Source organism: Phascolarctos cinereus, unplaced genomic scaffold (assembly GCF_003287225.1).
Source record: "Phascolarctos cinereus isolate Bilbo 61053 unplaced genomic scaffold, phaCin_HiC Scaffold_5;HRSCAF=322, whole genome shotgun sequence".
NCBI lineage: Eukaryota > Metazoa > Chordata > Mammalia > Diprotodontia > Phascolarctidae > Phascolarctos > Phascolarctos cinereus.
Window position 1 is genome coordinate 54,803,178 of NW_027555958.1, and position 16,321 is coordinate 54,819,498.

The 16,321-nt window shown below is 42.4% G+C and overlaps 1 protein-coding gene across 1 annotated transcript in view; it reads right to left on the reverse strand.

The window, feature by feature from the left end:
• Window positions 1–2,869: 2,869 nt before the first annotated feature.
• Window positions 2,870–16,321, reverse strand: part of LRIG2 (leucine rich repeats and immunoglobulin like domains 2) — a 50,568-nt gene continuing 37,116 nt past the window's right edge. The window contains exons 14-18 of the mRNA XM_021002001.2: window positions 13,979–14,260; window positions 13,034–13,483; window positions 11,854–12,003; window positions 10,288–10,578; window positions 2,870–8,278 (exon numbers count right to left, since the gene is read on the reverse strand). Of these exons, the coding sequence (XP_020857660.1) occupies window positions 8,052–8,278; window positions 10,288–10,578; window positions 11,854–12,003; window positions 13,034–13,483; window positions 13,979–14,260 (1,400 nt within the window). The 3' untranslated portion in view covers window positions 2,870–8,051. The remainder of the gene's footprint in view (window positions 8,279–10,287; window positions 10,579–11,853; window positions 12,004–13,033; window positions 13,484–13,978; window positions 14,261–16,321) is intronic.

The following is a 16,321-nucleotide window of genomic DNA, read 5'->3' on the forward strand; positions in this document are numbered from 1 at the left end:
TGTTGTGGGAAGAGACTTGAAGCAGGCCGACCCACTGGCAGGCTGTTACAGTGGTCTAGAAGTGAGATGATAAAGGTCTACATCTGAATGGTAGAGAGGAGAGGTCAGAGGACAGAAGGGGCCTTCTATGAGAGATGTTGCAAAGGTAAAACCAACAGGCCTTGGCAACAGATTGGATATGGGAGGTGAGACATAGTGAGGAATCCAGGATGATTCCAAGGTTGTGAGTCTGAGGGACTAGGGGGAATGAGTTCTGTCTTGGACATACTGCATTTAAGATGTCTGCTAGCCATCCAGTTTGAGATGTCTGAAAGGCGGTTGGAGATGCAAGACTGGAGGGCAGCAGGGAGGCCGGGGCAGGAAAGGTAGATCTGAAAATCATCAGCAGAGAGATAATAATTAAATCCATGGGAGCTGATGAGATCACCAAGTGAAGTAACATAGAGGAAGAAGAGGGCCCAGGACAGAACCCAGAGATGTGGGACCTGATGTGGAAGAGAATCCAACAAAAAAGACAGAAAAGAAGTAGTCAGATAGGTAAGAGAAGAACCAGAAGACAGTGGGGTCCTGAACATCTAGACAGAAGAGTGTTAAGAAGAGAGTGATTAATGCCAAAGGCTGCATAGAGGTCAAGAAGATGAGGATTGAGAAAAGGTCAGTGAATTTGGCAACCAAGAGATCACTGGTGACTTTGGAGAGGGCAATTTTGGTGGAATGATAAGGTTAGAAGCCACATTGTAAGGAGCTAAGAAAAAAGAGGAGAGTGACAGCCCCTAATACAGATGGCCTTTTCAAAGAGTTTAACTACAAAGGGCAGAGAGATACAGGATGACAGAATCCTCGCTTTACATCCCTTTACTAACAGCATACATATTTAGTGAGCGCACAGCTTTCAAAGTCAAGGATTCAGGTCAGAGAGAAGCAGCTATCCCTGGTGTTTGAAGATGACAGTTCTCATTTACACTGGTCAACAGCTCAGCTGTTTTTTTTGGCTCTCAGCACGCCCTGGTGCACCTGTGTCTAGTGCCCCTCAAAATAAATAATTCCTACTAAAAGGATCACCACTGACTGCGATCTATTGTTTTTCTTTTAGGGAGATTTAAATTTGCTTCGATGAAGCTTATCTTGTGAAGAAGAGAGTATCCACTCCACCCAGAGAATCACACATATTTAAATACCTAAATTTTTCTGGGCTATGATTAGGAACGTTATAGCCCGAAGGCACTGACCTTCGCCTGCTCAGTATAACTCCAAGCTTTGTTCCTAGACCTACCTGCTCTGCTGACCACCTCTTCTCCTAAAATCAGGCTGGTTCCCAGACCCGTGTGGGCGTCAGTAAGCACTGCCCACAGGCCCCTGTTTGGATTTTTAGTGTAAGGCTGAGAACATGCAGTTTGTCAAAAGTGTAAACCCACTGGATGGGGTGCATACATCTAGCCTAACTCATCCTCTGGGGACAGAGATATTTAAATAGCAAAGGCTGGCATCTGGATAGTGCAGTCCTCAACACGTTAGCAACCAAGAAATATGGAAGAGAAGCATCTGTCTTTGGAATGCAGGAAAAAGCAGGCTGGTCACATGGTGAGAAGGCATAACTGATGGATCTGTTATGTGGATGGTCACAGATCCCTTGCTGAACAGTGGACTGTTGGCCCCCAGCGGAAGATTTATAGGGGGATACAAGTGAGCAGGCAAGTATGGATTTGGGTCCCATATTACTGAGAACACATGTGTTGATATTTTGTTGTTATTCAGTTCTAATATCGGGTTTTAGAAGAAAGAAGACAACAAGGATTTAACTATAACAGACCTGATCATTTTTTAAAGTGACTTCTAGTACATACTCACCCTGAGGTGTAATCAACCCAACCCCCCCTTTTTTTCCATCTCTATTGTTCTGTAAAACAGGTGTCAAATTCAAAACTCCCAGGTACCCCCAAACCAGACTAAAATGAAATTGGGAAATATTTAACAAAATCGATAAAAACGCATTAAAAACATAAACGTTAATTTGCGGTTTTCTAAGTCAATATGCTGCCGATGCTGGACAGCAACTGCTGGCATTGGTCCAAAAGATTGTCTGCACTGGGTACACTTTATTAGTGGGGTTGACTATCCTTCAGGAAGCCTTGGAGGAGGGAAGAAATACTATTTTTGAAAATATTAACCACAAAACAAAATTAGTAAGAATGCTTCATTTTCTGCACATTATTGAAGTTTAAATTAAAAAAATTATTTCAGATGCCTTCCTCTGACCTTTGTATTGGGAGAGGTTTTTTTCTGCAGAAAACTAATTATTGAATACTCAGTGTATCTAAGATGTGCTGGGTACCATTTTTTTATTCATTCAATAAATACATACCATAGGGTACAAAAGTCAGCTTTGCCTATGAAGAATATTTCTTACAATAATAAAGCTATGAATGATAACCTATAAAACGCCTAACATACAATATTCCATAATATAATAAATTATGATAATAAAGCTCTGAAGCTTTAAGGTTTGCAAAGCTCTTTACATAATCTCCCTTTCACTCTCCACCCTTCATCACCTCTGGCCAAAGGATTCCACCAGGAGGGGAATGGAGCTGGAAAGGCTGGGCTCTAGTCTCAGCTCTTTCTACCAGTGTAATGGTAAACACATTATTCTCCCTTTCCGAAACAGCTTCCTTAGCAGCAAAATGGAGAAATTGGGCCGGGTTATCTCTAAAGTCCTCCCAGTCCTGATATTCTATGATTTAATCCACTGTAACAATAAGAAAACAGGAACACAGTGGCAGTTTTTAAAATGCCCCCTTCCCTCAATCAAATGAAACCACCTTAAATGCCATGTTTTCACTCTCATACAGCAAGCAAAGTAACAAGGGAATTCGCAACAGTACTTTTGTTTTATTGAAGATATATTACAGTAGACAAATATTACACATGCTATACAAAATATACATTCTTATAGGTGAGAAAATATAAATACCAGGAACAGGCAACATCAAACCAGGACAACTTGACTTATACCTCTCTTTGGGTACAACTAGCTCCATAGCTGCTATTACTTTGGCATCCTCTGATGGAGGGTGGGGAAGGGGAGACGGGGAGACTAACAGGGGACAGAAGAAATGAGAAGGTAAGTGAAGGTTAGAAATGCAGCCATTATAAATGAAGATGCTACTTTATCACTAGTTGAAGTACCCTTGAGCTCTGTGTTGGATAGATACACATTTCCTTGAAGATACAGTAACAGCTGATAATGAAACAATTCACTTTGCCTACTGTATCTTTAAAATACACATATACATAGAGGTTCCTAGCCGCCCTCTCTCCTTATCATCTTGAGTGTGATCAGGACTTGTCAAGGAGTTCACCATCTATTCCATCCTAGAGGGGACTTGGGTTTTCAGGCTCTGACTGGGGTTGATATCAACTTCCACAACACCAGTTAACTTGAAATTTTTCATTTCATAAATCAGTGAAGAAGGTTGTTTAAAAAAAAAAAACAACAAAACTCAGCCTAGATGGGCACAATCAGGGGACGTGGATGGACAAAATTTATTTGCCAAGCAAAAGGAGGAGTGATAAGGAAAAGAAAATATTATTTCCAAATAAAGAGATATCAGATATCAGCTCGACCTTATGAGGGCCAACTATGTCACTGTGACCCTTAAATAATGTAAAGCAGAAAAGCAAAATAAGGAAAGTATGTGAAATGAAGGTAAATGAATTCTTAGCATTGCATTTGCATTCTTGCATTTTTAGATTTCAGCATGATAAACAGAAACAGGCTAGAAACAATTATCAGAATATCTGGGGGCAGCATTGAAGAATATAAGTCCCTCTGAACTAATCAGGATGGAAAATGAAAGTAATCTCTGAGACAATAAAAGCATGTGAAACTAGAAGTTTTAGCAGACATTGGATATTACCATTCGTTGGAGATATTGTAGAAGGGTTTCATTAATCAAGCAGGTGCTTGGATTAGATGACCCTGAAGGTCCCTTTTAGCTCAAAGGGCAGCGTGGGACTTATAAAACATGTATGATCAATATATTTTTTAAGTTGTCTCCTAATTCTACTTATTAAGTTAGGCTCCTAATTCCACTTTCCACATCAATGTCACATTTTCTAGAGATTCATAGGGTTTAGAACTTGGTAGGACCTTTAGAGCTTAAGCTAGTCTTACTCCCTAGTTTATAGATAAGAAAATGAGAGAAATTAAATGCCTTGCCCTAGGTTACAAAGATAGGAAACAGCAGAGCCCAGAATTTTAATCTTGTTCCCCTAATACCAAATCTTTCAACTTATTCACATTTGTGGATTTAAAGACCAAGATATAGGGAGGGGAAAAAAAGATCCAAGCTATGGTTTTATACTGGGTAAAGTCCACATGGGAGAACAAGAAATGGTGGGATTATCAAAATCCCCTGAAAATGTGGGAATTTCATAGAAATCATAATTGGAAGGGACCTTATAGGTCACCTATGTCAAACCTCCTTCCTAATGTAGGAATCTTTTCTAAAATATCCCTAACAGAGGGTCATCCAGCCTTACTTGAATAATTTCTCACTGTGTTGAGGCAGGCCACTCCATTTTTGTGCAGTTCTGACAGAAAAAAAAACAAAAACAAAAACAAAAAAACCTCCCTTCTTCCTTACATTGAACTAACAGGTATCTGCTGAATTTACATCCACAAGATCTGGGCTCAAATTTCTGCTTAATACCCATGTGACCTTGGGCAAGTCACAATCTCTTTGGGATTCATTTTCTTCATCTGCAAGTGGTTGGACTAGCTGACAGATGAGCTCCCTTCCAGGACTAAACCCACGAACCCACCACCTGGTGCTTCTATTTCTGCATTGATATTATATTGTCTAATTCTCCTCCACCAAGATTTGTGGAAGACTGGAATAAAGTCTGAACTGCCAACATCTTGAGGTTCCTTTTCATCTTCAAAGCGATATATGGAAGCAACTGATCTTGCACAGGTGAATTATCTATTCTGATAACACTCCAGAGGCAGACAGACATTTAATTGGTCTCCTAATACCTTCTATCTTAGAGAAGTCTGAGTTGTTAGGGAATGAGATTAAGAAAACGGATTTGTAACAGGAAGCCAAATAACTCAGCCAGGCCTATGTTATGGTAAGCCTGGGGTAACTAGGAAAACAATGCTTATTTTTTTCAGGTGAAATTAGGTAATCAATCAGTCAAGAGATACAAATGGATGAATTAGGAACACTTGCTTATCCTGATGAAAGGCAGTGATCAGAAAAATACAGCCCTGAGGCACTTCAGTTTGCCTAGGAGCTAAGCAAGGATGTCTGTTACATTAGCATTAGGTAGATATTACACTATTTTGAACAAACACTGAAGAGCCACTAAGTTTGTTTAAACTGTGTGGTTAAATTGCTACCGGAGAATTAGTACTGTCATTAGGCCAAAAATGGATGTATAATGAAGCCTCTGTAATGCCTGCTTCTAGGGCAAGCACTGAGTCATTAAGCTAGACAAATTCACTTCTTTTTAGAGCTGAGCTCGCTTTGCCCCTTCTCCAGATCCACCAAGTTACTGAAGGGGGAAAAACCTGGGAAGACCTACATGAACTGATGCTGAGTGAAGTGAGCAGAACCAGGAGAACATTGCACACAGTGATAGGAATACTGTACAATGATCAACTGTGAAGGACTTAGCTATTCTCAGCATCACAATGATCCAAGACAATTCTGAAGGACTTATGATGAAAAATGCTATCCACCTCCAGAGAAATAACTGATGGAGTCTGAACACAGATCTAAGTGTACTTTTTAAAAACTTAATTTTGTTGTTTTGTTTTGTTTTTTTGGGGGGGATGTCTTCTTTCACAACATGGCTAATATGGATATACGTTTTGCATGACTACTCGTGTATAACTATAAAACTGCTTGCCTTCTCAAGGAAGGGAGAGAATCTAGAACTCAAAATTTTAAAAGACTGATGTTAAAAAATTGTTTTTACATGTAATTGGAAAAAAATAACAAAATATAAAAATCTTCACCTGAAAAAAAAAAGTTACTGAAGGGACGTAAGGATCCTGGGAAAAGAGTGCAAATGTTTTAGGCTGACCAGTTAGAAGGGTAGGAACAAACCAATGATTGGAGAAGTGCAGGTGATTCTTGGGCCAGTGGTGAGAGGGTAAGTTACAGTCTAGAAATAAGCAGTTGGTTATGCCACATGAAATCACTCTGACTAATAAAGGACACTCTTTCAGGCTTGTTACCGTGCTACCATTCCTGCCATAGAGGGAGAGAGTCAGGGATATTGGTATAAGGAGCACCATGCAACCTTGTTCTAACCTAAGTCGTTCTGTGAAAATTGCTTTTCTTCATGTAGTGTTGATCTTTCTTGGATCAGAAGAGAGCCTTTCAAAGAGACTCATACTGTAACAAGAGAGGGACAAGAAGGGAAGGGATAAGAAGTACACCTGTCTTTCAAAAATTTTTGAAATCAAGAGATTTTTTGAGAGGTGATTCTAAGTGAAAGGGTCCACCTGGTAGTCTGTGTTAGGGAAGAAAGGAAATAACAAGGGAAAGGCAGTATTATCCAATCAAAAAAGAGCTAGTGGGGTAAGGGAAACAAAAGAATTAAATCAATAAAACTTAGCTGAAATTACTGGTGGACAACGTGGGAATCTTTGTGAGAATCTAGATTTTCTTGAGAAGCACATTAAACAAGAAAATTTTAGTAAGATGGTGACTGACCTCCCTTTAAATGGCCCAAACCATAATTGTGTTAGGGTTACTGAATTTGACCATAAGAAGAGACTTAGAAGCTATAAGGAAAACAGAAACACGCAACATTATTTTTCTTCGCCCACTTAAAGTCATTAACTTACAAACAAAATCTTTAGTAACTAGAAATAGCATTTGCTGGGGAAAGTTAATCTGCCATTAGTATCATTTACAGAAACACAGAGCCAAAGACCTCACAGACCTCATAGACCAGTAGCTTCTCTACATGCTCTGTATTCTATTGTATAGTACATTCAACGTGTAGCACATTTTTGTTTCCAAAAAATCCTTCTCCATCTATTTGGAAAGGAATGTCTTTGGATAAACAGATTGTTCTCTAAGCCCCACAAGTACATGGCTAGTAGAACAGGACAAGTCCTTCTGGATCAAAAGCACAGTACCACCCGAGGTTTACAACATGAAAGGGAATAACTGAGGACAATCTGTCTACAGAAGAAAACAAAAAAGTGTGAATTTCTGCCAATGAAAAGAATCCAGAAAGTGCTCGTGACCCTAGGATGGCCATCTCTGTGTAAATTTATCATGAGGTACCCTGCTTACATACATAGACTTCTTAATCAGTAAGAAGTTTTCAATGCAAATTTTTTAAACTTTCCAAGTTCTACAAAATCCATTTCTGGTCTGTTAAGCAGCTGTCAAAATAACACAGAATATTACATAATTTTGGCATATTAAAAAAATATTTACATTAAGCTGTCATTTTACATGTAGTGAATACAAAAAATATTTATAAGTGAAAATGTATTTACAACTGCTGTCCCGGTCTGACAGGGACAGAACTTAAAACGCAAAGCCCTAGACCTGGTACCAATCTGCCAAAACAAGGATGGGATTCTTGTTTGTCGCCACGAAAAAGAAGCACCAGCTCAAAGTTAGGCTTACGGTTACACAAAAACTTGACACGCACTTTTAGAAGTCTTCTCAGAAGACCAAGTAAGTTAGCCAAGCTCTCTCCAGATAGCAAGCAGCAATCTCATTCTCCCAACCTCTTTCTACTGCAAACCTGGACATGTCCCGCTGGGCCCAGAAGAAACGGCTGTTGTACTTGTCAGGTCCTTGGGCCCTCTCTCGATCTGATGAGACTCAAGAGAGGAGCGAGCTGGACTCCTCCATCCTCGTCAGTGACCAGCTCACTCGGCCCACGCAGTTGTACTTGTAAACATGACAGGAAAGTAAAGGTGAACCTTGGGGTTCCCTCTGAGCTCTGAGGTAGTACATACACAGCTGGGGATTGAAGTGTGCACCCACACGCCAGTCTGAGTGCAGCATGCTTCATGTAGCTTCACTGCCATCTCGTACGTTCTGAGTCCTGCTGAAGTCAAAGGGGCGGCCTTGCAGCCTGTGACAGGATCTGGGGGAAGCAGAATGGTCCTCATCACCTTCTGTCAGGTTCTCACTTTGGAGAAGTCGTGGTGACTCCAGGACTGGCTGCTGGGAAAAGTGAGATTGTGGGAGTCCAAGTTCTTTGTTTATGCCCCATAATGGCCGCTGTGATGTTTCTGAGAATAAAATACCAAACAAGACAATCCAAGATCAAGATTTATTTTTAGTGACTTTTTTTCCTTTTCCTTTCTTAAGCCAATTTTTTTTAATAAGGCAATATTATCTTGTATAAAATGTATATATTATTCCTCAATAAAGATCTTCAGTATTCCTCACTAAATATATTCCTAGGAAAATACATACACAGCAAGTATATTACTGACCTCAATACATTAAAGAAACACTATTTATGAGGCGAACTTTAGCACCCCATTCCACTCCCACTTCCTCCACCTAAACCAGGAGTGAAAGACCTTTCATTTTGGTACTCTTCTCATAAAAACAAAGCATTCCCCTTAAAGTACATGGACCACAACCCCCAAGCACTTGCAGAACTCAGTGTTGACTTATTAATTTAAAATGTCATGACACAGATGATAAATCCCCGATTCAGTACAGACGATTCACTCTGACATGAAACCCACAGTAAGCACCACAATTGCCCTCCCCCTCCCCATCCACCTGACAAAAAAGTTAGTATTGAAAAAATTATCCATATAGTGCTCCTGTAAGAAAGCTTTTCTGCCAGGGAGAGATTTCAATTACATTTCTCCTCTACTTGGCTCTACTCATAGTGCCATGATAGGTAGAAGCAAGGTGCTTTTCCCTCCCTTGTGACACTGCTAACAATATGCTGTATTAATTCTATGTTATATGTTTGGGACTAGAAAGTTAGACTAGAAAGTTAGATACCTATGAAAAAACTACTCAGAAACAAGAAGGGAGTAAGTTAAGAACAAGAAGACCTTTAAAAGAATTATGAATGGACAAATAAAGTCAAAGGACTCTCACTTGCTACTTTCCTTATCTGGACAGATAAAATAACAAAAGCAACTAAAGACAAGCAAAGAGAAATCACAGATATCATTGCATCCGTTTGTATTATTCGTATTCACTACTCTGCCTTCTGGGGAGAAAAGCAATGAACAGGGCCCTGGCTAATTTCTTTCCCTGAGCAGTGGCAGTAATGACAAATGATGGGTATAATTTCACCAATGGCACTTTTCCGATTTAGGAACCCCATTTCTACCCTGCAAAAAACCTTTAGTCTCTTTCACACAGAAGCCTGGGGAAATACTTCTTGTGCGATAACTGAACACGGCTTAAGTTCTAGGTTAGGCTTTCTCAGGACAGCCCCACACACTTCGCAAATATTCAATATGCATATTCCCTCTATCTTCTCCTCTTCCTCAGCTGCTGCTGGCCCTGAATCATTCTGGGCTGGCAAAAGAGGCCAGTAGGCTGACCGGATGAAGAAATGTCTTTTAAAGGTGCTTTTCAGGGGCTAAGCACAGAGCCTGGTTTCATTCACTCACTCAGTAATCCAACAAAGATTTACCAAGAGCCCAAATATAAAGTATTAGGTGTTCTCCTCTGGCTGTTTAGGAAAACCACTGCCTTACTCCCTCTCTCTCCTCCAAACTGCTACTCTGTGGTGTACCCCCAAATCAGAGCAGCCATGAGCATATCCCACAAAAGAAATCAGGAAACTGGCAAGTGAAAAAAATTTTTTCTTATTTATCTCATAGCATCTAGAAGCTGCTACAGCAAACTGAGTGGAAACTTTTTACTCTTCTCAATGAAACTACAAAAAAAGGAAGGATTTTTCAGTCTTCCTACTGTAATTTTTACACTTTATTCACTGTTATTCTACTAAAAAAAAAGATGAGAAAGAGGAGGACACACATTTTCTAACTAAGCCCAAATTCCTATACACCTTGTGAATTTTAAATAGTGTCATCTTGTTAGCACCCAACAGTTTTATTCGAAGTCCTACAAAAACAGAAATCTTTGGTTCTAGTTGATAGCACAAAATTCAGCATTATGAAAGTAGCCCAACACTCCATCAAACCAATTCATTTTGCACAATGCCAACTGACAAAGCTATATTAGGTTCAAAGTTAAACACTCAAGGCAAAGAAAGTAACCCTTAAGAGAACAAAACAAAACATCCCAAAAGCCTTACCACTGCTCATCTGTGTGGATGCAAGTGCCTTCTCACCGACCCTGTCATGGCTGGTATGGAAGCCCGACATGTCTTTGTCTCCCGAGGACATCAAGGTGTCCACAACCACAGCTTCTGGGGAAGGATGTGCCAAACAAGTCTCCTGGGGCATCTGGACCATGAGGCTAGACAGCGCTTGATCCAGACTGTCCTCTTCGGTGATATAGGTGTATGGACAATATTCCCTGGTCCTGGAGTAGATGTTGGCATTGTCGTAACAATCCGAGCAGATCACCCGGCTGCCACTGCCACCTGAAGACGACATGGGAAAAACTTAAGAAGTGAAGCAGCCAAGCCCTAGCCTTCCTGCTCCATCAAGATTTTGTGAAACTATGATGAACTCAAGGGAGCTGAGACAAAACTGGCATCAGAGTCTGAGACACACGCCTGGGCTGTGCAAAACAAAGCAAGGACTGAGGAGCTCAGAGCTCATTCCATGAAGCCCTCACATCAGACTGGGCAACGCTAACTTCTGGATGAAACCTGGCAAGGATTTGGGATGGGGGCACAATCTCAACAAGCTGTGCTACCAGCATTTTGTTTAGGGGCGGCTAGGTGGCGCGATGGATAGAGCATCGGCCCTGGAGTCGGGAGGACCTGAGTTCAAATTTGGCCTGAGACACCTGACATTTAACTAGCTATGTGACCCTGGGCAAGTTACTTAACCCCACCACTGCCCAGGAAAAAAAAAATGAACCAGCATTTTTTTTTAAAAACACATTTTCCCCCTTCCTGGGATAACACTTTGGTTTGGTAAACCTGGCCAATGCTTCATTCCGACCCTTACAAGTAGATATTTTGTCTATTTCTGGCAATTACAGACTTTTCTTCAGCATGGTACAATAGAAAGAACACTGGCTCTGTAGTCAAGAGAGACCTGGGTTCCAATCCTGCTTCTCACAATTAATCTCAGGTAATTGAGTCAGGTAATCTCCTTGCGGCCCCAGTTTCCTCCTTTATAAAATAAAGGGCTGTGCTAGATGTTCTATGACATACCTGACAGCTCTAAATCTATGACCCTGTGATGTCTGTCTGTCAAGGATTTCTGTCTGGAAGCAATTATACAGAGATAAGAGTCAGAGGATCTGGGTTCCAATCTCAGCTCTGCTGCTCACTACCTGTGAATTCTTGGACAAGCCCCTTCCTCTTTTTTAGTGTGTACAATGAGGATGCTGGACTGGTGACTGCAAAGCTCCCTTTGAGCTCAAAATCTGTGAGGGGGAGAGCAGGGGCGTGCAACTGGGATTCAGTGACTTGCCCAGAGTCACACAGCTAGTGAGTGTTATGTGTCTGAGGCCAGATCTCAACTGTCAGGTGCTCCTAACTCCAGGGCTGGTGCTCTATCCGCTGCATCCCCTAGCTGCCCCTCTTATTTTCTTTATAACTAGATGTTTCCTTCTAGGACTCTATCTTTGAAATAATATGATGCACTTCACAAAAATGTTTTAAAACCAACTTTCCCCAAATACATCTCTTTTGCATAGTGAAGAAAATTTGCACCAGTTAAGTTCCTGCAGGTGCAGTTACCTTCTGGGCCTTTATGTATGTACCCGCCCGTAGGCGGCATGAGCTGCTGGTGACTCCCAGCCTCAGAGTTGCTATAACCTTCCTGTGGTTCAGACAGTGTTCCCTGAGAAGACAGGTAGCTAGGGATGTCAGCAGGCAGATTCAGTTCTTCTGTGGAGACAGGCACACAAGCAACTTTCAAGTCAACTCTCAGGAAAACACTGAGCATGCACAGTCTATACAAAGGTATATCAAATAACCATTAACCAAAGGAATGGTCACCTAGGGATACCAACAACCCTGCCATATCTCTCTTGGCTCCAGGCATTTTATCTGGCTGTCCCCTGTGCCTAGAATGCTCTCCCATCTCTGCACTTAATTACTGACCTCCCTAGATTCCTTGTAAGTCCCAGCTAAAATCCCACCTTCTACAGGAAGCCTTCCCCAAAATCTCTCAATTCCAGTGCCTTCCTTCTTTTAATTACTTCCCATTTGTTATGTTTATTTATTTATTATGTGCCTTGTATATATTTGCCTGTATGTTGTCTCCCCCATTAGACTGTAAGCTCCTTGAGGGCAGGGGCTGTCTTTTGCCTCTTTTTTTTTTTTTAATCCCCAGCACTTAGTACAGTGCCTGGTACATAGTAAGCACTAAATAAATGTTCATTGATTGATATCCCCCCAGCCTATAATTGCACTTAAAAACCATCACCAGTGGCCAGTTACCAGTTCCATTTCTCTCCAAGTTCTGGGGCGGAAAAAAAAAAACAAACCCAAAAATTACATCCACCCATGATTTTTCTCACTTGTTTTCCAGATAGCCTCCCCTCTTCTGGACTTTCAGTATGGCAGGCGAATAAAATTAGTAAAATCGCAACACTATTTCTGCCCTCCAAAGCAAATGATCTGACCTTATCTCCAATGGGAAGAAACAGATCAAGACAAAGGGGCCACTGCAACTGGCAGAGTGCCAGGAACATATTCTTTGCACAAGGAAAGGCTTCAGAAGATTAATAGTAACTTCAGAATGCTCACTGGACACAAACTTCCTCATGCATCAAAGAAATCAAAAAAGCGCTGGCAGAAAAATGCTTCTCCCCCTTTTCCACAAACCAGGGCTATATTATCAAAGCCCCTTAGTTCACTAATATTTTATAATATTCCCCTGCACAGCGATTACTACTCTGTAGACACTTCTCACCTGTGTTGGTGATACTATAGTCTTCATTCTTCCTTCTCATATGGTAAATAACAATGACCCAAATCAGAGAGGTGCCTACAACGCAGCACACCACCACGATGATAACAATCCCAACGGTGGTCCAGCCATCATCTTCATGCCCAATGCTACTTTGGGAGGAATCACAATTAGAGGAAGAGATTACATTTAAGTAAATGTGACCACGTTCTGTCCCCAAGGTGTTGGACATGATACAGGTATATTTCCCAGCATCTTCTAGCCCAGCATCTACAATGATAAGAAGCTGATTGGCTGCCGCAAAGAAGTGCCTTTCGGTCACCATTAGAGGACCATCATCTTTTGTCCAGTTGAGGCGAGGGGCTGGACTTCCTCCAGCGATGCACTGCAAGACAGCTGTCTCACCTCGAGTTACAGTTCTGTCCTCCAGAGGTCTAATAAAAGAAGGTGTTTCTAGAAGGGAAAAAAGAACAATACTTTAAGTTAGGCAACCTGACTTACACCTGTCTTTAATAAATTAAGTAGAGGAACATTTTTCTAACATTATTTAAGCTCTTTGGTGCAACACTGCCTCAAACCCCAATATTACCAAGGAAAACCATCAGAAAATCAACGAATTCACCTAAAGCTGGACAAAGCACATGAATAAGGTATTTGTTCCTTTTGCCAAGAGCAGGATTAGTTATATCATGAGAGAATGGACTTCTACTTAACTTCTCTATCAGAGCCTCTCCACCAGACCACATGACCCACCCAGTTTTATTCCAAAACAATATCCCTCCACCTAAGGGACAAGAACAGAAGTACCAGGAGACCCAAGCTCCTAGGCCTGCTTGGAATGAAGATGTCTCACTTAGGAGGCTCCTTTCCCACAAAACCAAGGGTAGCTCCTGAATCAAGATGCTTTAGTCAGATACTGTGAGCCACGGGAAAGGAAAAGAAGCTCACCTAACACTGTTAAGGTGGCGTTCGCTGAGAGACCTCCTGCAGTATTTTGCGCCATGCAGCTATATAACCCCATGTCTTCTATCTTCACATTGGCAATGAAGAAGACATCATCCTCAGGCATGACATGCATACGTCTCTCTCGGGCTGCAGGGAAGTCCGTGCCACCATCTTTCTGCCAGGAAATCTGAGGGGCAGGGTGACCCTCCGCAGCACATTCCAGCCTGGCCATGGCTCCGGTACGGATAGTCAGGTCCATCGGGGTTTTCAGAAATGATGGTAGCTCTGTATCAAAAAAGGTAATATCAAGAGTGAGACGAAGAATAGGAATGCACGAGAAAAACTGGTATCCTCCCTACCAAACGCAGCTCCTCACAAAGGCTTGTGCTTTTGGACCAGAGTGACAGAGCAAGCCTGCAGGAGAAATGGGCAGCAGCATCAATAAGGTCAGTGAAATCAGGCCCCCTCACGCTCTGTAGGAAGTAACCACTCCATTCCCAAGAACCTGAGAAGCAGCAGCACCTTGCCTCACCCTGGCCTCTGGCCCCAAAGACAGCCCGATTCTACCGCAACTTTCTAGGAAGTGACCAGAGGAGATGTGGCTCCAGCAGCTGCCTACCTGCCTGCCAGCAATGTAGTCTCAGCAGTCATAGCTACAAAATACCTAGAAGAGTTCTTGCCACCAAAACCCCTGGCATGGTTCGATGGTTCAAACTCAGAAACAAGTGAGGTTCTATCAATCAGAACAACACTAGAGATGTGACCATCCAACAGCCTCCTCTCCACTTGACACCCTAGCTACCCTGGATTACCTGTCACCTGCACTGGCTGTCTCCTGACTGTTCTTTAGGATTGGGCCTTCACGTGAGCTGTCACTACCGCCTCCATGTCACTGCCAGCTGCCTTTCCATTCCCTCTCCAGCTGCAATCTCTCCCCATCAGAATGTGAGCTCCCTGAGAGGAAGCATTGTCTCAGTCCCCCAAGTCAGCACCTTACTCCTCTTCAGCTACCCAGATCTCACACCCTTCAGTGACTCTGCACTGCCTACCCCACCCAAACATTCTCCCTGGTCCCTCAGCTTCCTTCACGACTCACCTCAAACCCCGCCTTCTCTGGGAGTCCTTTCCCAGCTCCCAAATCAGCCCCAGCTGCCAGTGCCATGTCCTGGGAAGTTACCCTTTCCCTACTCTCTTCCCCATTCAATGGTGAGCCGCCATCGGCAGGGACCATTTTTGTCTTTCTTTGTTTCCCCAGACCTTAGTAGTGGGCCTGACCCACAGGCAGGCACTTAACAAACGACTGCTGACTGATTACTAAGCTCATAATAAAGCCCTGCTCATTCTTCCACTTAAGGAAGAGAATAAGCACTTATAGAGCCCCTACTATGTGCCAGGATCTGTGCTAAGTGCAGCACAAATATCTCATCTGATCCTCCCTGCTGTTATTATTCCCATTTTACAGTGGAGAAAACCGAGACTGACAGAGGTTAAGTGACTAGTCCAGGGTCACAGAGCTGGTCAGTGTCTGCGGCTGTATTTGAATTCAGGTCTTCCTGACTCCAGGCCCAACCTTCCATCCCCTGCAGCACCAGGAATTAAGTCTTTGCAAGGCAGTGGTACAATAACTTCTAGAATCAAGCACCTACCCTCACTAACAGAAGGGAAAGCAGTGTCCAAGAATATGTGTGCACACACACACATACATCTGTATGTGTGCTTACATAAACGTTAACACACAGGTATACATTGCACATATGTGCATACATGTATTGTGTAAGTATCTATGTGTGTGTACACATACATACATACATTTAAAGCCACTTGAAACAAGGTATCTTCACTTCATTGTTACGTTTTCACCTACAAACCGAGTGTTTTCTTCACTAACACTCATAAAGCTGCAGAAGAGATGAGAGGTGAAAGTTTGTGTCCACCTTCCACACTGGCCTGGGACACAAAGAAACCAAGGCCCAACAAGTGCTGCTCTTGCCCCTCCTCCCCCCACCCCATCCTACTGGCACGGAAATGCCATGGTCATGAGGCGATGCAGGAAGGCCACTGGGAGCGGTAGGAGCCATGACTTGTACACTGCAAAAGGCAAACACATTTCCTTGACTATCCTGTGACTAGATCTCAACAATCCTAACTCATCTTATGAGATGGGGACTGACCCCCCCCAACCACTTCTCAGGGTTCAGAGGTGTGGAGGCAGCCAGGCTCCCGACAGAGGCAATTTGGCCTAAAGGAAAGACCACCATTCTTGGATTCAAAAGATTTGAGGGTTCAAGCCCCGGCTCTGCCATTTACTAGCTGGCAAATCACTTCACTTGAGAGTTCCCATTTCTT